At 39.2% G+C, this 21,895-nt stretch overlaps 2 protein-coding genes across 2 annotated transcripts in view; both read left to right on the top strand.

Moving 5' to 3' along the window:
• The window catches only part of LOC146821409 (uncharacterized), a 687,497-nt gene extending 679,611 nt beyond the window's left edge, over positions 1 to 7,886 (top strand). Inside the window, exons 22-24 of the mRNA XM_085609845.1 lie at positions 221 to 349; positions 4,618 to 4,746; positions 7,827 to 7,886. Coding sequence (XP_085465971.1) covers positions 221 to 349; positions 4,618 to 4,746; positions 7,827 to 7,886 — 318 coding nt within the window. The remainder of the gene's footprint in view (positions 1 to 220; positions 350 to 4,617; positions 4,747 to 7,826) is intronic.
• Positions 7,887 to 8,236: 350 nt separating this feature from the next.
• Positions 8,237 to 21,895, top strand: part of LOC146821407 (uncharacterized) — a 1,203,178-nt gene continuing 1,189,519 nt past the window's right edge. The window contains exons 1-4 of the mRNA XM_085609844.1: positions 8,237 to 8,260; positions 9,017 to 9,145; positions 13,416 to 13,544; positions 17,815 to 17,943. Coding sequence (XP_085465970.1) covers positions 8,237 to 8,260; positions 9,017 to 9,145; positions 13,416 to 13,544; positions 17,815 to 17,943 — 411 coding nt within the window. The remainder of the gene's footprint in view (positions 8,261 to 9,016; positions 9,146 to 13,415; positions 13,545 to 17,814; positions 17,944 to 21,895) is intronic.

The raw sequence follows: 21,895 nt of genomic DNA, 5'->3' as shown, positions 1-21,895 counted from the left end.
TTTCATGCACCTTCCCAATGATTGATTGTGTTATGAAGACCACCTTCATGCAATACTCATTCTGTTTAATCTCTGATCTACTTGTTCTGTTAATTGAAATCTGAGTAATTAGTGTGCCCATCCAATGGGAGAATTGATATATGTTCATTTTAGTCCAGGTGCAATTCATTAGACATTATTGTGACTGCATATGTGTAAATGTTTTTATGGTTTCATTTAGAAATATCCTTCAGTCACTGAGAAAATCCATACACCGGAATTACAGAAAGAAATATATGTCACTGGAGCCAAAGAGTATAAACCCGAATCAGAACCTACTGAACCTTTAACCGCAACAGTTGCAGAGCAGGTAAAATTTACTCCCTCTTCTTTTCCTTTCGCACTATTTATATTTAATGTAATACAAGTGAATTGATCAATGTGTAAGGTTTTATAAAGAACAAATAAAAACTGATGAAGTATTTTCACAATTTACACCAGTAACTTATGAGGTTGAAATTTGAAAGACATTCCAACAGTGGAATATGTGCAACCTCTCCTTAACTCCGGGATTAATATAGAAACCAGGCTGCCGACGCAATTAGGAAAAACATTTGCCTAAATGTATTTCATTACAAACACAAAACCTTGGGGCATCTCTCATCAAATAATATGAGTACATCCTAGAAGCAGGGATGGATGTAGTAAATAGTGTAGAACAAATGTTGAGGGATATGTTTCTTTTCCAATTTTAACAACCAGAAATCATTACTATGGCAGTTTTCAAACTGGGCGGAATAGTCAAAATACAAAGGGAAGTTCAAGTCCCACCAAAAAAGGTTGGAGATTGGACTATAGGACATTCCTCCCAGAGATTGGTTTCTCAGAGAATCCAGGAATAGATTGAGAACAATTTGAAAATGATTCATCTGGTCTTCCATCCAGATTATATAAAGATTATATAAATTGCACAATTCAATCCTGAATGTCTAGTACAGTTGTTTCTTTACATTTCATATTTTAGGGTTTGTAGATCCCAATGATGGAATTCTGTATTGTTGGACGTTGGCCCACTCTCTAGGGTAACCCCAAACATTTTGCCTTCACCCGTCCTATTTTCCTTAATTTGTTTTAGTTGCGTTTAGGACTTTGTGCACTTTACCACTGCTAACCAGTGTGGTTGTGCTCAGTCAATAAAACATTGTAAAATTGCCTCAGACCTGATTGGCGTCTTTAGTTTACTTTTAATACCCTAGTAAAGAGGTATATTATATACCCAGGGCTTCTAAAGTAAATGCTACATATGTAGTTGCAGTTTATTATAACCCCCTTGCCAAGCCTTAAACTCCATTTACTGCTTATACATCACCCCTAAGGTAGGCCCTAGGTAGTGCATAGTGCAGGGTGCATTGTAATTAAAATAAATGTTGGACATGTACTTTTAAGTTTTACTTACCCTGTTGGTGAAAGATTCCCAAACTCGCTTTTCCTTACTGTGAGACCTACTTTTCCCATGGTATAAGATTGAGTTGCCTTATTACATTTAATAAGTGCTAGCATTTGAGTGGGAAGAGGTGAACATTTCATTGGTGTCTGAGAAAATGGAATTGCAATTCCTCTTTAATGGTACAGTCAGATGTTAAGTTACAAGTTTGAAAATTCCACGCTTAGAAAGTTCTCATATTCCTTCCCTAACCATTTGGTGCCTCCAGTACGTTTTGGGTTACATGACAGGGTCTAGTTGGCTATTGGACATTGTTTATTTCTCCCAGGCAGCCAGCCTCACAATTGAGGGATTATGTGTGACTGGATAGGCCATGAACTGGCAGATTGAGGGAGCTGGGCAGAGCCCCACTTTGAACTGAATAGGCTGTGCTCAGCCTTCACACAAAGGACTTGTCATCCTTGCATTCTTCATACAGACAGCCAGGGAAGGGGAAGGACTACACCTTAAGGATTTCAAAGGGAATTCTCTACTAACGCTTCCTACTTCAACAAAGGCACAAGTATAAAAATAGGACCCTTAGACCCACTCTTCAGTTCACTATCGAACCTGCGTAACGACTTTCTGTGGAGTGTCTGCTTGTGTGGCCAGCTGTGTACTCCACAGGACTACTTTGTTGCACCTGGAAAAACTGCTGTGCTGCCGGGAGTCTGCCTAGAACCATCAAAGGCCCATCCTGCTGCTTAAGCCTTGTTCCACTTATTGAACCCAGGACTACCAGAGTGACTTCAATGGCTAGTTTGCTGGCCACCTAATCAGAGGTTCAGGGACAGAAACGGTTTCAACTACCTGAACCCACATATTGACTCAGTCTGAATGAGTCATAACCCCCTCTAGGTGGTGCCCTTCCAGGCCTGGACTGTAATGTTAAAGGTTTCCAGATAGCCAAAACACACATTTGGGAGTTAAAAAATGTTTGACTGAAAACTACTCTGAGAACCAAAAGGAGCCTGGGACCAACCTGCTTGCCTATCCACCAGTGACGTAAAAAAAGTTGAGTGGGCCCCCCAACAAAGTACATTGAGGGCTCCCCCCCTTGACTCCCTCAGAAGCTCTCTGGCCTGGAGACTGTACTAAGGAGGTGCCCTGGAGCTCAGGGCCCCTTGTACTGTGGGGGGTGTGGGGGCCTTTGTTACACCACTGCTATCCATCCAAGGTGCACCACCAGGCGGCCTCATCCAGTTGGCCTGATTTCGCAACAGCTCTTGTTATGTTCTTCTTCGCAACCGGGGCTTTCTATATCGTGCGAAGGAAATTCCTTGTTTCAAACCCCCTTGTGGAGCTTTGGATACCACTTTGCAGTGGTGATGTGAGGATGGTGACGGCATCAACAGTTCGAGGTGGAGTTACCATTACAGGAAACATTGAAATGAGCTGGAATGCGGATGCATTGCGATAACATCTCCATGAAGTCCCACAAGTCGCACCTTACTTATGTTGCATGGGGGTCTCACATCATATAAGAGAAAGTAAAAACCAGTGCATCTAAAGACTCTTGCGCCACTTAGTCCAAAATCACATCTTACGGTACCCTCAGTGTGGTCTTGAAAGGGCAAACTGGATATGAATGTGACTTTAGGACTGAAACAAAAAACAACTTCAGCCCCGAGAATTGATAAGTTGAATTGTAAAGAACACCAAAAAAAGAATACAAATACATGATTTTAACACTGAACATCATTTTTAAAAGAATGCTTGCTGCAAGAAAAGAGGACTTTCAATTCACTGTTGTTAACTCACCGCGTTGTACTAGAGGGACATAAAAATGGTATCATTGTGTGGATATGTTGTTTTTCTTCCCAGTGCTGATGGTAAGTGTCCTTTCTTATATTAGTTTGGACACTTTTATTTTCATAAAACTACTAAGGTAATACTTTTTACTATGATCAGTAGATTAGGAGAAGGATGAAACATTGATTTTCTCATAATACATTTTTCTTATAGAATGTGTTGAAAGGTATTCGGGGATTAAATGAGAGGGATTATTTGAACTCTTCTCATTAAGGTATTTTATATAGAACCTGCCATCAGAGTTCAATAGAGCTACTTTATGAGCCATAGAGCAGTGATTTTGGTTGTCGTTTTAAATATGCTAGGATATTCAAGCTGTTAAAAATACCAAGAAAAAATGTAGAGACAAAACTAGTCTAGTCTATCATTTGCCTTTGATTTGAAAGTGCATCACAATGTTACTATCAATTTATTTTGAATTGTCAGTATGTACATGTGAGGTATCCCATGAAAGAAACAATTTTCTGAAAAAATATTTACTATTATGAAATGTGTTCAATTATCTTCAGAAAAGTATATTTGCTAACAACACTGTTGTGATGTCTTATATAGATCTAATGGCAATGCCTTGTGACAAAGCAGACCCAGTAATCTGCAGAACCCAATGTAGCTGTTCTGTTTCCAGCAACAAACATGAAATTGAAGACTTTTCACAAATATATTTCATTTTTCTTCATATGGAAAAACAGTCTCCCTGTGACTTTGCCATTTCGTATTTGTGCTCTTTGAAGACAGGGGCGCTCTAAGCACTTTCCCATAATTACTGCACCATTTACAAGCTGTTCAATAAGATGTGAGTTTAGCTCTCCAGGTAGTTGTGAGAAAGAGTATTCCAATGGTTGAGTATAATAAAGAGGTTGTGACTATGCATCTTCCTCTATTTTGTTTGTATTTTCCCTGATATCTCTTGAAATTCTCTATACCCATCCCCTCTCTGCCACTTAAGAATGCAGGGTGACCCGCAAACTTTCTGAACTTATGCACTTTTGATACATATACATAAAAAAGACATTTCTTTGTTAATCTCTGCATTTTTATGAAGGGTTTAAAATATGATCTATTTTTAAGTCTGACTAAAGTTCGTATCATTTGAACCAGATCACCTAAGAAATGGGCAGATCAATTTCATGCACCTTCCCAATGATTGATTGTGTTATGAAGACCACCTTCATGCAATACTAATTCTGTTTAATCTCTGATCTACTTGTTCTGTTAATTGAAATCTGAGTAATTAGTGTGCCCATCCAATGGGAGAATTGATATATGTTCATGTTAGTCCAGGTGCAATTCATTAGACATTATTGTGACTGCATATGTGTAAATGTTTTTATGGTTTCATTTAGAAATATCCTTCAGTCACTGAGAAAATCCATACACCGGAATTACAGAAAGAAATATATGTCACTGGAGCCAAAGAGTATAAACCTGAATCAGAACCTACTGAACCTTTAACTGCAACAGTTGCAGAGCTGGTAAAATTTACTCCATCTTCTTTTCCTTTCGCACTATTTATATTTAATGTAATACAAGTGAATTGATCAATGTGTAAGGTTTTATAAAGAACAAATAAAAACTGATGAAGTATTTTCACAATTTACACCAGTAACTTATGAGGTTGAAATTTGAAAGACATTCCAACAGTGGAATATGAGCAACCACTCCTTAACTCCGGGATTAATATAGAAACCAGGCTGCCGACGCAATTAGGAAAAACATTTGCCTAAATGTATTTCATTACAAACACAAAACCTTGGGGCATCTCTCATCAAATAATATGAGGACATCCTAGCAGCAGGGATGGATGTAGTAAATAGTGTAGAACAAATGTTGAGGGATATGTTTCTTTTCCAATTTTAAGAACCAGAAATCATTACTATGGCAGTATTCAAACTGGGCGGAAGAGTCAAAATACAAAGGGAACTTCAAGTCCCACCAAAAAAGGTTGGAGATTGGACTATAGGACATTCCTCCCAGAGATTGGTTTCTCAGAGAATCCAGGAATAGATTGAGAACAATTTGAAAATGATTCATCTGGTCTTCCATCCAGATTATATAAAGATTATATAAATTGCACAATTCAATCCTGAATGTCTATTACAGTTGTTTCTTTAAATTTCATATTTTAGGGTTTGTAGATCCCAATGATGGAATTCTGTATTGTTGGACGTTGGCCGACTCTCTAGGGTAACCCCAAACCTTTTGCCTTCACCCGTCCTATTTTCCTTAATTTGTTTTAGTTGCGTTTAGGGCTTTGTGCACTTTACCACTGCTAACCAGTGTTAAAGTGGTTGTGCTCAGTCAATAAAACATTGTAAAATTGCCTCAGACCTGATTGGCATCTTTAGTTTACTTTTAATACCCTAGTAAAGAGGTATATTATATACCCAGGGCTTCTAAAGTAAATGCTACATATGTAGTTGCAGCTTATTATATCCCCCTTGCCAAGCCTTAATCTCCTTTTATTGCTTTTACATCACCCCTAAGGTAGGCCCTAGGTAGTGCATAGTGCAGGGTGCATTGTAAATAAAATGTTAGACATATACTTTTAAATTTTACTTACCCTGGTGGTGAAAGATTCCTAAACTCGCTTTTCCTTACTGTGAGACCTACTTTTCCCAGGGTATAAGATTGAGTTGCCTTATTGCATTTAATAAGTGCTAGCATTTGAGTGGGAAGAGGTGAACATTTCATTGGTGTCTGAGAAAATGGAATTGCAATTCCTCTTTAATGGTACAGTCAGATGTTAAGTTACAAGTTTGAAAATTCCACGCTTAGAAAGTTCTCATTTTCCTTCCCTAACCATTTAGTGCCTCCAGTACGTTTTGGGTTACATGACAGGGTCTAGTTGGCTATTGGACATTGTTTATTTCTCCCAGGCAGCCAGCCTCACAATAGAGGGCTTATGTGTGACTGGATAGGCCATGAACTGGCAGATTGAGGGAGCTGGGCAGAGCCCCACTTTGAACTGAATAGGCTGTGCTCAGCCTTCACACAAAGGATTTGTCATCCTTGCATTCTTCATACAGACAGCCAGGGAAGGGGAAGGAGTACACCTTAAGGATTTCAAAGGGAATTCTCTACTAACGCTTCCTACTTCAACAAAGGCACAAGTATAAAAATAGGACCCTTAGACCCACTCTTCAGTTCACTATCGAACCTGCGTAACGACTTTCTGTGGACTGTCTGCTTGTGTGGCCTGCTGTGTACTCCACAGGACTACTTTGTTGCACCTGGAAGAACTGCTGTGCTGCCGGGAGTCTGCCTTGAACCATCAAAGGCCCATCCTGCTGCTTAAGCCTTGTTCCACTTCTTGAACCCAGGACTACCAGAGTGACTTCAATGGCTAGTTTGCTGGCCACCTAATCAGAGGTTCAGGGACAGAAACGGTTTCAACTACCTGAACCCACATATTGACTCAGTCTGAATGAGTCATAACCCCCTCTAGGTGGTGCCCTTCCAGGCCTGGACTGTAATGTTAAAGGTTCCCAGATAGCCAAAACACACATTTGGGAGTTAAAAAATGTTTGACTGAAAACTACTCTGAGAACCAAAAGGAGCCTGGGACCAACCTGCTTGCCTATCCACCAGTGACGTAAAAAAAGTTGAGTGGGCCCCCCAACAAAGTACATTGAGGGCTCCCCCCCTTGACTCACTCAGAAGCTCTCTGGCCTGGAGACTTTACTAAGGAGGTGCCCTGGAGCTCAGGGCCCCTTGTACTGTGGGGGGCGTTGGGGCCTTTGTTACACCACTGCTATCCATCCAAGGGGCACCACCAGGCGGCCTCATCCAGTTGGCCTGATTTCGCAACAGCTCTTGTTATGTTCTTCTTCGCAACCGGGGCTTTCTATATCGTGCGAAGGAAATTCCTTGTTTCAAACCCCCTTGTGGAGCTTTGGATACCACTTTGCAGTGGTGATGTGAGGATGGTGACGGCATCAACAGTTCGAGGTGGAGTTACCATTACAGGAAACATTGAAATGAGCTGGAATGCGGATGCATTGCAATAACATCTCCATGAAGTCCCACAAGTCGCACCTTACTTATGTTGCATGGGGGTCTCACATCATATAAGAGAAAGTAAAAACCAGTGCATCTAAAGAATCTTGCGCCACTTAGTCCAAAATCACATCTTACGGTACCCTCAGTGTGGTCTTGAAAGGGCAAACTGGATATGAATGTGACTTTAGGACTGAAACAAAAAACAACTTCAGCCCTGAGAATTGATAAGGTGAATTGTCAAGAACACCAAAAAAATAATACAAATACATGATTTTAACACTGAACATCATTTTTAAAAGAATGCTTGCTGCAAGAAAAGAGGACTTTCAATTCACTGTTGTTAACTCACCGCGTTGTACTAGAGGGACATAAAAATGGTATCATTGTGTGGATATGTTGTTTTTCTTCCCAGTGCTGATGGTAAGTGTCCTTTCTTATATTAGTTTGGACACTTTTATTTTCATAAAACTACTAAGGTAATACTTTTTACTATGATCTGTAGATTAGGAGAAGGATGAAACATTGATTTTCTCATAATACATTTTTCTTATAGAATGTGTTGAAAGGTATTCGGGGATTAAATGAGAGGGATTATTTGAACTCTTCTCATTAAGGTATTTTATATAGAACCTGCCATCAAAGTTCAATAGAGCTACTTTATGAGCCATAGAGCAGTGATTTTGGTTGTCGTTTTAAATATGCTAGGATATTCAAGCTGTTAAAAATACCAAGTAAAAATGTAGAGACAAAACTAGTCTAGTCTATCATTTGCCTTTGATTTGAAAGTGCATCACAATGTTACTATCAATTTATTTTGAATTGTCAGTATGTACATGTGAGGTATCCCATGAAAGAAACAATTTTCTGAAAAAATATTTACTATTATGAAATGTGTTCAATTATCTTCAGAAAAGTATATTTGCTAACAACACTGTTGTGATGTCTTATATAGATCTAATGGCAATGCCTTGTGACAAAGCAGACCCAGTAATCTGTAGAACCCAATGTAGCTGTTCTGTTTCCAGCAACAAACATGAAATTGAAGACTTTTCACAAATATATTGCATTTTTCTTCATATGGAAAAACAGTCTCCCTGTGACTTTGCCATTTCGTATTTGTGCTCTTTGAAGACAGGGGCGCTCTAAGCACTTTCCCATAATTACTGCACCATTTACAAGCTGTTCAATAAGATGTGAGTTTAGCTCTCCAGGTAGTTGTGAGAAAGAGTATTCCAATGGTTGAGTATAATAAAGAGGTTGTGACTATGCATCTTCCTCTATTTTGTTTGTATTTTCCCTGATATCTCTTGAAATTCTCTATACCCATCCCCTCTCTGCCATTTAAGAATGCAGGGTGACCCGCAAACTTTCTGAACTTATGCACTTTTGATACATATACATAAAAAAGACATTTCTTTGTTAATCTCTGCATTTTTATGAAGGGTTTAAAATATGATCTATTTTTAAGTCTGACTAAAGTTCGTATCATTTGAACCAGATCACCTAAGAAATGGGCAGATCAATTTCATGCACCTTCCCAATGATTGATTGTGTTATGAAGACCACCTTCATGCAATACTCATTCTGTTTAATCTCTGATCTACTTGTTCTGTTAATTGAAATCTGAATAATTAGTGTGCCCATCCAATGGGAGAATTGATATCTGTTCATTTTAGTCCAGGTGCAATTCATTAGACATTATTGTGACTGCATATGTGTAAATGTTTTTATGGTTTCATTTAGAAATATCCTTCAGTCACTGAGAAAATCCATGCACCGGAATTACAGAAAGAAATATATGTCACTGGAGCCAAAGAGTATAAACCTGAATCAGAACCTACTGAACCTTTAACCGCAACAGTTGCAGAGCAGGTAAAATTTACTCCATCTTCTTTTCCTTTTGCACTATTTATATTTAATGTAATACAAGTGAATTGATCAATCTGTAAGGTTTTATAAAGAACAAATAAAAACTGATGAAGTATTTTCACAATTTACACCAGTAACTTATGAGGTTGAAATTTGAAAGACATTCCAACAGTGGAATATGAGCAACCTCTCCTTAACTCCGGGATTAATATAGAAACCAGGCTGCCGACGCAATTAGGAAAAACATTTGCCTAAATGTATTTCATTACAAACACAAAACCTTGGGGCATCTCTCATCAAATAATATGAGGACATCCTAGCAGCAGGGATGGATGTAGTGAATAGTGTAGAACAAATGTTGAGGGATATGTTTCTTTCCCAATTTTAACAACCAGAAATCATTACTATGGCAGTATTCAAACTGGGCGGAAGAGTCAAAATACAAAGGGAACTTCAAGTCCCACCAAAAAAGGTTGGAGATTGGACTATAGGACATTCCTCCCAGAGATTGGTTTCTCAGAGAATCCAGGAATAGATTGAGAACAATTTGATAATGATTCATCTGGTCTTCCATCCAGATTATATAAAGATTATATAAATTGCACAATTCAAGCCTGAATGTCTAGTACAGTTGTTTCTTTAAATTTCATATTTTAGGGTTTGTAGAGCCCAATGATGGAATTCTGTATTGTTGGACGTTGGCCCACTCTCTAGGGTAACCCCAAACCTTTTGCCTTCACCCGTCCTATTTTCCTTAATTTGTTTTAGTTGCGTTTAGGACTTTGTGCACTTTACCACTGCTAACCAGTGTTAAAGGGGTTGTGCTCAGTCAATAAAACATTGTAAAATTGCCTCAGACCTGATTGGCATATTTAGTTTACTTTTAATACCCTAGTAAAGAGGTATATTATATACCCAGGGCTTCTAAAGTAAATGCTACATATGTAGTTGCAGCTTATTATAACCCCCTTGCCAAGTCTTAATCTCCTTTTATTGCTTATACATCACCCCTAAGGTAGGCCCTAGGTAGTGCATAGTGCAGGGTGCATTGTAAATAAAATGTTGGACATGTACTTTTAAGTTTTACTTACCCTGGTGGTGAAAGATTCCTAAACTCGCTTTTCCTTACTGTGAGACCTACTTTTCCCATGGTATAAGATTGAGTTGCCTTATTACATTTAATAAGTGCTAGCATTTGAGTGGGAAGAGGTGAACATTTCATTGGTGTCTGAGAAAATGGAATTGCAATTCCTCTTTAATGGTACAGTCAGATGTTAAGTTACAAGTTTGAAAATTCCACGCTTAGAAAGTTCTCATATTCCTTCCCTAACCATTTAGTGCCTCCAGTACGTTTTGGGTTACATGACAGGGTCTAGTTGGCTATTGGACATTGTTTATTTCTCCCAGGCAGCCAGCCTCACAATAGAGGGCTTATGTGTGACTGGATAGGCCATGAACTGGCAGATGGAGGGAGCTGGGCAGAGCCCCACTTTGAACTGAATAGGCTGTGCTCAGCCTTCACACAAAGGATTTGTCATCCTTGCATTCTTCATACAGACAGCCAGGGAAGGGGAAGGAGTACACCTTAAGGATTTCAAAGGGAATTCTCTACTAACGCTTCCTACTTCAACAAAGGCACAAGTATAAAAATAGGACCCTTAGACCCACTCTTCAGTTCACTATCGAACCTGCGTAACGACTTTCTGTGGACTGTCTGCTTGTGTGGCCTGCTGTGTACTCCACAGGACTACTTTGTTGCACCTGGAAGAACTGCTGTGCTGCCGGGAGTCTGCCTTGAACCATCAAAGGCCCATCCTGCTGCTTAAGCCTTGTTCCACTTCTTGAACCCAGGACTACCAGAGTGACTTCAATGGCTAGTTTGCTGGCCACCTAATCAGAGGTTCAGGGACAGAAACGGTTTCAACTACCTGAACCCACATATTGACTCAGTCTGAATGAGTCATAACCCCCTCTAGGTGGTGCCCTTCCAGGCCTGGACTGTAATGTTAAAGGTTCCCAGATAGCCAAAACACACATTTGGGAGTTAAAAAATGTTTGACTGAAAACTACTCTGAGAACCAAAAGGAGCCTGGGACCAACCTGCTTGCCTATCCACCAGTGACGTAAAAAAAGTTGAGTGGGCCCCCCAACAAAGTACATTGAGGGCTCCCCCCCTTGACTCACTCAGAAGCTCTCTGGCCTGGAGACTTTACTAAGGAGGTGCCCTGGAGCTCAGGGCCCCTTGTACTGTGGGGGGCGTTGGGGCCTTTGTTACACCACTGCTATCCATCCAAGGGGCACCACCAGGCGGCCTCATCCAGTTGGCCTGATTTCGCAACAGCTCTTGTTATGTTCTTCTTCGCAACCGGGGCTTTCTATATCGTGCGAAGGAAATTCCTTGTTTCAAACCCCCTTGTGGAGCTTTGGATACCACTTTGCAGTGGTGATGTGAGGATGGTGACGGCATCAACAGTTCGAGGTGGAGTTACCATTACAGGAAACATTGAAATGAGCTGGAATGCGGATGCATTGCAATAACATCTCCATGAAGTCCCACAAGTCGCACCTTACTTATGTTGCATGGGGGTCTCACATCATATAAGAGAAAGTAAAAACCAGTGCATCTAAAGAATCTTGCGCCACTTAGTCCAAAATCACATCTTACGGTACCCTCAGTGTGGTCTTGAAAGGGCAAACTGGATATGAATGTGACTTTAGGACTGAAACAAAAAACAACTTCAGCCCTGAGAATTGATAAGGTGAATTGTCAAGAACACCAAAAAAATAATACAAATACATGATTTTAACACTGAACATCATTTTTAAAAGAATGCTTGCTGCAAGAAAAGAGGACTTTCAATTCACTGTTGTTAACTCACCGCGTTGTACTAGAGGGACATAAAAATGGTATCATTGTGTGGATATGTTGTTTTTCTTCCCAGTGCTGATGGTAAGTGTCCTTTCTTATATTAGTTTGGACACTTTTATTTTCATAAAACTACTAAGGTAATACTTTTTACTATGATCTGTAGATTAGGAGAAGGATGAAACATTGATTTTCTCATAATACATTTTTCTTATAGAATGTGTTGAAAGGTATTCGGGGATTAAATGAGAGGGATTATTTGAACTCTTCTCATTAAGGTATTTTATATAGAACCTGCCATCAAAGTTCAATAGAGCTACTTTATGAGCCATAGAGCAGTGATTTTGGTTGTCGTTTTAAATATGCTAGGATATTCAAGCTGTTAAAAATACCAAGTAAAAATGTAGAGACAAAACTAGTCTAGTCTATCATTTGCCTTTGATTTGAAAGTGCATCACAATGTTACTATCAATTTATTTTGAATTGTCAGTATGTACATGTGAGGTATCCCATGAAAGAAACAATTTTCTGAAAAAATATTTACTATTATGAAATGTGTTCAATTATCTTCAGAAAAGTATATTTGCTAACAACACTGTTGTGATGTCTTATATAGATCTAATGGCAATGCCTTGTGACAAAGCAGACCCAGTAATCTGTAGAACCCAATGTAGCTGTTCTGTTTCCAGCAACAAACATGAAATTGAAGACTTTTCACAAATATATTGCATTTTTCTTCATATGGAAAAACAGTCTCCCTGTGACTTTGCCATTTCGTATTTGTGCTCTTTGAAGACAGGGGCGCTCTAAGCACTTTCCCATAATTACTGCACCATTTACAAGCTGTTCAATAAGATGTGAGTTTAGCTCTCCAGGTAGTTGTGAGAAAGAGTATTCCAATGGTTGAGTATAATAAAGAGGTTGTGACTATGCATCTTCCTCTATTTTGTTTGTATTTTCCCTGATATCTCTTGAAATTCTCTATACCCATCCCCTCTCTGCCATTTAAGAATGCAGGGTGACCCGCAAACTTTCTGAACTTATGCACTTTTGATACATATACATAAAAAAGACATTTCTTTGTTAATCTCTGCATTTTTATGAAGGGTTTAAAATATGATCTATTTTTAAGTCTGACTAAAGTTCGTATCATTTGAACCAGATCACCTAAGAAATGGGCAGATCAATTTCATGCACCTTCCCAATGATTGATTGTGTTATGAAGACCACCTTCATGCAATACTCATTCTGTTTAATCTCTGATCTACTTGTTCTGTTAATTGAAATCTGAATAATTAGTGTGCCCATCCAATGGGAGAATTGATATCTGTTCATTTTAGTCCAGGTGCAATTCATTAGACATTATTGTGACTGCATATGTGTAAATGTTTTTATGGTTTCATTTAGAAATATCCTTCAGTCACTGAGAAAATCCATACACCGGAATTACAGAAAGAAATATATGTCACTGGAGCCAAAGAGTATAAACCTGAATCAGAACCTACTGAACCTTTAACCGCAACAGTTGCAGAGCAGGTAAAATTTACTCCATCTTCTTTTCCTTTTGCACTATTTATATTTAATGTAATACAAGTGAATTGATCAATCTGTAAGGTTTTATAAAGAACAAATAAAAACTGATGAAGTATTTTCACAATTTACACCAGTAACTTATGAGGTTGAAATTTGAAAGACATTCCAACAGTGGAATATGAGCAACCTCTCCTTAACTCCGGGATTAATATAGAAACCAGGCTGCCGACGCAATTAGGAAAAACATTTGCCTAAATGTATTTCATTACAAACACAAAACCTTGGGGCATCTCTCATCAAATAATATGAGGACATCCTAGCAGCAGGGATGGATGTAGTGAATAGTGTAGAACAAATGTTGAGGGATATGTTTCTTTCCCAATTTTAACAACCAGAAATCATTACTATGGCAGTATTCAAACTGGGCGGAAGAGTCAAAATACAAAGGGAACTTCAAGTCCCACCAAAAAAGGTTGGAGATTGGACTATAGGACATTCCTCCCAGAGATTGGTTTCTCAGAGAATCCAGGAATAGATTGAGAACAATTTGATAATGATTCATCTGGTCTTCCATCCAGATTATATAAAGATTATATAAATTGCACAATTCAAGCCTGAATGTCTAGTACAGTTGTTTCTTTAAATTTCATATTTTAGGGTTTGTAGAGCCCAATGATGGAATTCTGTATTGTTGGACGTTGGCCCACTCTCTAGGGTAACCCCAAACCTTTTGCCTTCACCCGTCCTATTTTCCTTAATTTGTTTTAGTTGCGTTTAGGACTTTGTGCACTTTACCACTGCTAACCAGTGTTAAAGGGGTTGTGCTCAGTCAATAAAACATTGTAAAATTGCCTCAGACCTGATTGGCATATTTAGTTTACTTTTAATACCCTAGTAAAGAGGTATATTATATACCCAGGGCTTCTAAAGTAAATGCTACATATGTAGTTGCAGCTTATTATAACCCCCTTGCCAAGTCTTAATCTCCTTTTATTGCTTATACATCACCCCTAAGGTAGGCCCTAGGTAGTGCATAGTGCAGGGTGCATTGTAAATAAAATGTTGGACATGTACTTTTAAGTTTTACTTACCCTGGTGGTGAAAGATTCCTAAACTCGCTTTTCCTTACTGTGAGACCTACTTTTCCCATGGTATAAGATTGAGTTGCCTTATTACATTTAATAAGTGCTAGCATTTGAGTGGGAAGAGGTGAACATTTCATTGGTGTCTGAGAAAATGGAATTGCAATTCCTCTTTAATGGTACAGTCAGATGTTAAGTTACAAGTTTGAAAATTCCACGCTTAGAAAGTTCTCATATTCCTTCCCTAACCATTTAGTGCCTCCAGTACGTTTTGGGTTACATGACAGGGTCTAGTTGGCTATTGGACATTGTTTATTTCTCCCAGGCAGCCAGCCTCACAATAGAGGGCTTATGTGTGACTGGATAGGCCATGAACTGGCAGATGGAGGGAGCTGGGCAGAGCCCCACTTTGAACTGAATAGGCTGTGCTCAGCCTTCACACAAAGGATTTGTCATCCTTGCATTCTTCATACAGACAGCCAGGGAAGGGGAAGGAGTACACCTTAAGGATTTCAAAGGGAATTCTCTACTAACGCTTCCTACTTCAACAAAGGCACAAGTATAAAAATAGGACCCTTAGACCCACTCTTCAGTTCACTATCGAACCTGCGTAACGACTTTCTGTGGACTGTCTGCTTGTGTGGCCTGCTGTGTACTCCACAGGACTACTTTGTTGCACCTGGAAGAACTGCTGTGCTGCCGGGAGTCTGCCTTGAACCATCAAAGGCCCATCCTGCTGCTTAAGCCTTGTTCCACTTCTTGAACCCAGGACTACCAGAGTGACTTCAATGGCTAGTTTGCTGGCCACCTAATCAGAGGTTCAGGGACAGAAACGGTTTCAACTACCTGAACCCACATATTGACTCAGTCTGAATGAGTCATAACCCCCTCTAGGTGGTGCCCTTCCAGGCCTGGACTGTAATGTTAAAGGTTCCCAGATAGCCAAAACACACATTTGGGAGTTAAAAAATGTTTGACTGAAAACTACTCTGAGAACCAAAAGGAGCCTGGGACCAACCTGCTTGCCTATCCACCAGTGACGTAAAAAAAGTTGAGTGGGCCCCCCAACAAAGTACATTGAGGGCTCCCCCCCTTGACTCACTCAGAAGCTCTCTGGCCTGGAGACTTTACTAAGGAGGTGCCCTGGAGCTCAGGGCCCCTTGTACTGTGGGGGGCGTTGGGGCCTTTGTTACACCACTGCTATCCATCCAAGGGGCACCACCAGGCGGCCTCATCCAGTTGGCCTGATTTCGCAACAGCTCTTGTTATGTTCTTCTTCGCAACCGGGGCTTTCTATATCGTGCGAAGGAAATTCCTTGTTTCAAACCCCCTTGTGGAGCTTTGGATACCACTTTGCAGTGGTGATGTGAGGATGGTGACGGCATCAACAGTTCGAGGTGGAGTTACCATTACAGGAAACATTGAAATGAGCTGGAATGCGGATGCATTGCAATAACATCTCCATGAAGTCCCACAAGTCGCACCTTACTTATGTTGCATGGGGGTCTCACATCATATAAGAGAAAGTAAAAACCAGTGCATCTAAAGAATCTTGCGCCACTTAGTCCAAAATCACATCTTACGGTACCCTCAGTGTGGTCTTGAAAGGGCAAACTGGATATGAATGTGACTTTAGGACTGAAACAAAAAACAACTTCAGCCCTGAGAATTGATAAGGTGAATTGTCAAGAACACCAAAAAAATAATACAAATACATGATTTTAACACTGAACATCATTTTTAAAAGAATGCTTGCTGCAAGAAAAGAGGACTTTCAATTCACTGTTGTTAACTCACCGCGTTGTACTAGAGGGACATAAAAATGGTATCATTGTGTGGATATGTTGTTTTTCTTCCCAATGCTGATGGTAAGTGTCCTTTCTTATATTAGTTTGGACACTTTTATTTTCATAAAACTACTAAGGTAATACTTTTTACTATGATCTGTAGATTAGGAGAAGGATGAAACATTGATTTTCTCATAATACATTTTTCTTATAGAATGTGTTGAAAGGTATTCGGGGATTAAATGAGAGGGATTATTTGAACTCTTCTCATTAAGGTATTTTATATAGAACCTGCCATCAAAGTTCAATAGAGCTACTTTATGAGCCATAGAGCAGTGATTTTGGTTGTCGTTTTAAATATGCTAGGATATTCAAGCTGTTAAAAATACCAAGTAAAAATGTAGAGACAAAACTAGTCTAGTCTATCATTTGCCTTTGATTTGAAAGTGCATCACAATGTTACTATCAATTTATTTTGAATTGTCAGTATGTACATGTGAGGTATCCCATGAAAGAAACAATTTTCTGAAAAAATATTTACTATTATGAAATGTGTTCAATTATCTTCAGAAAAGTATATTTGCTAACAACACTGTTGTGATGTCTTATATAGATCTAATGGCAATGCCTTGTGACAAAGCAGACCCAGTAATCTGTAGAACCCAATGTAGCTGTTCTGTTTCCAGCAACAAACATGAAATTGAAGACTTTTCACAAATATATTGCATTTTTCTTCATATGGAAAAACAGTCTCCCTGTGACTTTGCCATTTCGTATTTGTGCTCTTTGAAGACAGGGGCGCTCTAAGCACTTTCCCATAATTACTGCACCATTTACAAGCTGTTCAATAAGATGTGAGTTTAGCTCTCCAGGTAGTTGTGAGAAAGAGTATTCCAATGGTTGAGTATAATAAAGAGGTTGTGACTATGCATCTTCCTCTATTTTGTTTGTATTTTCCCTGATATCTCTTGAAATTCTCTATACCCATCCCCTCTCTGCCATTTAAGAATGCAGGGTGACCCGCAAACTTTCTGAACTTATGCACTTTTGATACATATACATAAAAAAGACATTTCTTTGTTAATCTCTGCATTTTTATGAAGGGTTTAAAATATGATCTATTTTTAAGTCTGACTAAAGTTCGTATCATTTGAACCAGATCACCTAAGAAATGGGCAGATCAATTTCATGCACCTTCCCAATGATTGATTGTGTTATGAAGACCACCTTCATGCAATACTCATTCTGTTTAATCTCTGATCTACTTGTTCTGTTAATTGAAATCTGAATAATTAGTGTGCCCATCCAATGGGAGAATTGATATCTGTTCATTTTAGTCCAGGTGCAATTCATTAGACATTATTGTGACTGCATATGTGTAAATGTTTTTATGGTTTCATTTAGAAATATCCTTCAGTCACTGAGAAAATCCATACACCGGAATTACAGAAAGAAATATATGTCACTGGAGCCAAAGAGTATAAACCTGAATCAGAACCTACTGAACCTTTAACCGCAACAGTTGCAGAGCAGGTAAAATTTACTCCATCTTCTTTTCCTTTCGCACTATTTATATTTAATGTAATACAAGTGAATTGATCAATCTGTAAGGTTTTATAAAGAACAAATAAAAACTGATGAAGTATTTTCACAATTTACACCAGTAACTTATGAGGTTGAAATTTGAAAGACATTCCAACAGTGGAATATGAGCAACCTCTCCTTAACTCCGGGATTAATATAGAAACCAGGCTGCCGACGCAATTAGGAAAAACATTTGCCTAAATGTATTTCATTACAAACACAAAACCTTGGGGCATCTCTCATCAAATAATATGAGGACATCCTAGCAGCAGGGATGGATGTAGTGAATAGTGTAGAACAAATGTTGAGGGATATGTTTCTTTCCCAATTTTAACAACCAGAAATCATTACTATGGCAGTATTCAAACTGGGCGGAAGAGTCAAAATACAAAGGGAACTTCAAGTCCCACCAAAAAAGGTTGGAGATTGGACTATAGGACATTCCTCCCAGAGATTGGTTTCTCAGAGAATCCAGGAATAGATTGAGAACAATTTGATAATGATTCATCTGGTCTTCCATCCAGATTATATAAAGATTATATAAATTGCACAATTCAAGCCTGAATGTCTAGTACAGTTGTTTCTTTAAATTTCATATTTTAGGGTTTGTAGAGCCCAATGATGGAATTCTGTATTGTTGGACGTTGGCCCACTCTCTAGGGTAACCCCAAACCTTTTGCCTTCACCCGTCCTATTTTCCTTAATTTGTTTTAGTTGCGTTTAGGACTTTGTGCACTTTACCACTGCTAACCAGTGTTAAAGGGGTTGTGCTCAGTCAATAAAACATTGTAAAATTGCCTCAGACCTGATTGGCATATTTAGTTTACTTTTAATACCCTAGTAAAGAGGTATATTATATACCCAGGGCTTCTAAAGTAAATGCTACATATGTAGTTGCAGCTTATTATAACCCCCTTGCCAAGTCTTAATCTCCTTTTATTGCTTATACATCACCCCAAGGTAGGCCCTAGGTAGTGCATAGTGCAGGGTGCATTGTAAATAAAATGTTGGACATGTACTTTTAAGTTTTACTTACCCTGGTGGTGAAAGATTCCTAAACTCGCTTTTCCTTACTGTGAGACCTACTTTTCCCATGGTATAAGATTGAGTTGCCTTATTACATTTAATAAGTGCTAGCATTTGAGTGGGAAGAGGTGAACATTTCATTGGTGTCTGAGAAAATGGAATTGCAATTCCTCTTTAATGGTACAGTCAGATGTTAAGTTACAAGTTTGAAAATTCCACGCTTAGAAAGTTCTCATATTCCTTCCCTAACCATTTAGTGCCTCCAGTACGTTTTGGGTTACATGACAGGGTCTAGTTGGCTATTGAACATTGTTTATTTCTCCCAGGCAGCCAGCCTCACAATAGAGGGCTTATGTGTGACTGGATAGGCCATGAACTGGCAGATGGAGGGAGCTGGGCAGAGCCCCACTTTGAACTGAATAGGCTGTGCTCAGCCTTCACACAAAGGATTTGTCATCCTTGCATTCTTCATACAGACAGCCAGGGAAGGGGAAGGAGTACACCTTAAGGATTTCAAAGGGAATTCTCTACTAACGCTTCCTACTTCAACAAAGGCACAAGTATAAAAATAGGACCCTTAGACCCACTCTTCAGTTCACTATCGAACCTGCGTAACGACTTTCTGTGGACTGTCTGCTTGTGTGGCCTGCTGTGTACTCCACAGGACTACTTTGTTGCACCTGGAAGAACTGCTGTGCTGCCGGGAGTCTGCCTTGAACCATCAAAGGCCCATCCTGCTGCTTAAGCCTTGTTCCACTTCTTGAACCCAGGACTACCAGAGTGACTTCAATGGCTAGTTTGCTGGCCACCTAATCAGAGGTTCAGGGACAGAAACGGTTTCAACTACCTGAACCCACATATTGACTCAGTCTGAATGAGTCATAACCCCCTCTAGGTGGTGCCCTTCCAGGCCTGGACTGTAATGTTAAAGGTTCCCAGATAGCCAAAACACACATTTGGGAGTTAAAAAATGTTTGACTGAAAACTACTCTGAGAACCAAAAGGAGCCTGGGACCAACCTGCTTGCCTATCCACCAGTGACGTAAAAAAAAGTTGAGTGGGCCCCCCAACAAAGTACATTGAGGGCTCCCCCCCTTGACTCACTCAGAAGCTCTCTGGCCTGGAGACTTTACTAAGGAGGTGCCCTGGAGCTCAGGGCCCCTTGTACTGTGGGGGGCGTTGGGGCCTTTGTTACACCACTGCTATCCATCCAAGGGGCACCACCAGGCGGCCTCATCCAGTTGGCCTGATTTCGCAACAGCTCTTGTTATGTTCTTCTTCGCAACCGGGGCTTTCTATATCGTGCGAAGGAAATTCCTTGTTTCAAACCCCCTTGTGGAGCTTTGGATACCACTTTGCAGTGGTGATGTGAGGATGGTGACGGCATCAACAGTTCGAGGTGGAGTTACCATTACAGGAAACATTGAAATGAGCTGGAATGCGGATGCATTGCAATAACATCTCCATGAAGTCCCACAAGTCGCACCTTACTTATGTTGCATGGGGGTCTCACATCATATAAGAGAAAGTAAAAACCAGTGCATCTAAAGAATCTTGCGCCACTTAGTCCAAAATCACATCTTACGGTACCCTCAGTGTGGTCTTGAAAGGGCAAACTGGATATGAATGTGACTTTAGGACTGAAACAAAAAACAACTTCAGCCCTGAGAATTGATAAGGTGAATTGTCAAGAACACCAAAAAAATAATACAAATACATGATTTTAACACTGAACATCATATTTAAAAGAATGCTTGCTGCAAGAAAAGAGGACTTTCAATTCACTGTTGTTAACTCACCGCGTTGTACTAGAGGGACATAAAAATGGTATCATTGTGTGGATATGTTGTTTTTCTTCCCAGTTCTGATGGTAAGTGTCCTTTCTTATATTAGTTTGGACACTTTTATTTTCATAAAACTACTAAGGTAATACTTTTTACTATGATCAGTAGATTAGGAGAAGGATGAAACATTGATTTTCTCATAATACATTTTTCTTATAGAATGTGTTGAAAGGTATTCGGGGATTAAATGAGAGGGATTATTTGAACTCCTCTCATTAAGGTATTTTATATAGAACCTGCCATCAGAGTTCAATAGAGCTACTTTATGAGCCATAGAGCAGTGACTTTGGTTGTCGTTTTAAATATGCTAGGATATTCAAGCTGTTAAAAATACCAAGTAAAAATGTAGAGACAAAACTAGTCTAGTCTATCATTTGCCTTTGATTTGAAAGTGCATCACAATGTTACTATCAATTTATTTTGAATTGTCAGTATGTACATGTGAGGTATCCCATGAAAGAAACAATTTTCTGAAAAAATATTTACTATTATGAAATGTGTTCAATTATCTTCAGAAAAGTATATTTGCTAACAACACTGTTGTGATGTTTTATATAGATCTAATGGCAATGCCTTGTGACAAAGCAGACCCAGTAATCTGTACAACCCAATGTAGCTGTTCTGTTTCCAGCAACAAACATGAAATTGAAGAATTTTCACAAATATATTGCATTTTTCTTCATATGGAAAAACAGTCTCCCTGTGACTTTGCCATTTCGTATTTGTGCTCTTTGAAGACAGGGGCGCTCTAAGCACTTTCCCATAATTACTGCACCATTTACAAGCTGTTCAATAAGATGTGAGTTTAGCTCTCCAGGTAGTTGTGAGAAAGAGTATTCCAATGGTTGAGTATAATAAAGAGGTTGTGACTATGCATCTTCCTCTATTTTGTTTGTATTTTCCCTGATATCTCTTGAAATTCTCTATACCCATCCCCTCTCTGCCACTTAAGAATGCAGGGTGACCCGCAAACTTTCTGAACTTATGCACTTTTGATACATATACATAAAAAAGACATTTCTTTGTTAAAC

This window comes from Triturus cristatus, chromosome 6, assembly GCF_964204655.1.
Source record: "Triturus cristatus chromosome 6, aTriCri1.1, whole genome shotgun sequence".
In the NCBI taxonomy this organism is placed as follows: Eukaryota; Metazoa; Chordata; class Amphibia; order Caudata; family Salamandridae; genus Triturus; species Triturus cristatus.
Note: the sequence above shows the minus strand (reverse complement) of the source record. Positions and strands in the feature narration are given on the sequence as shown.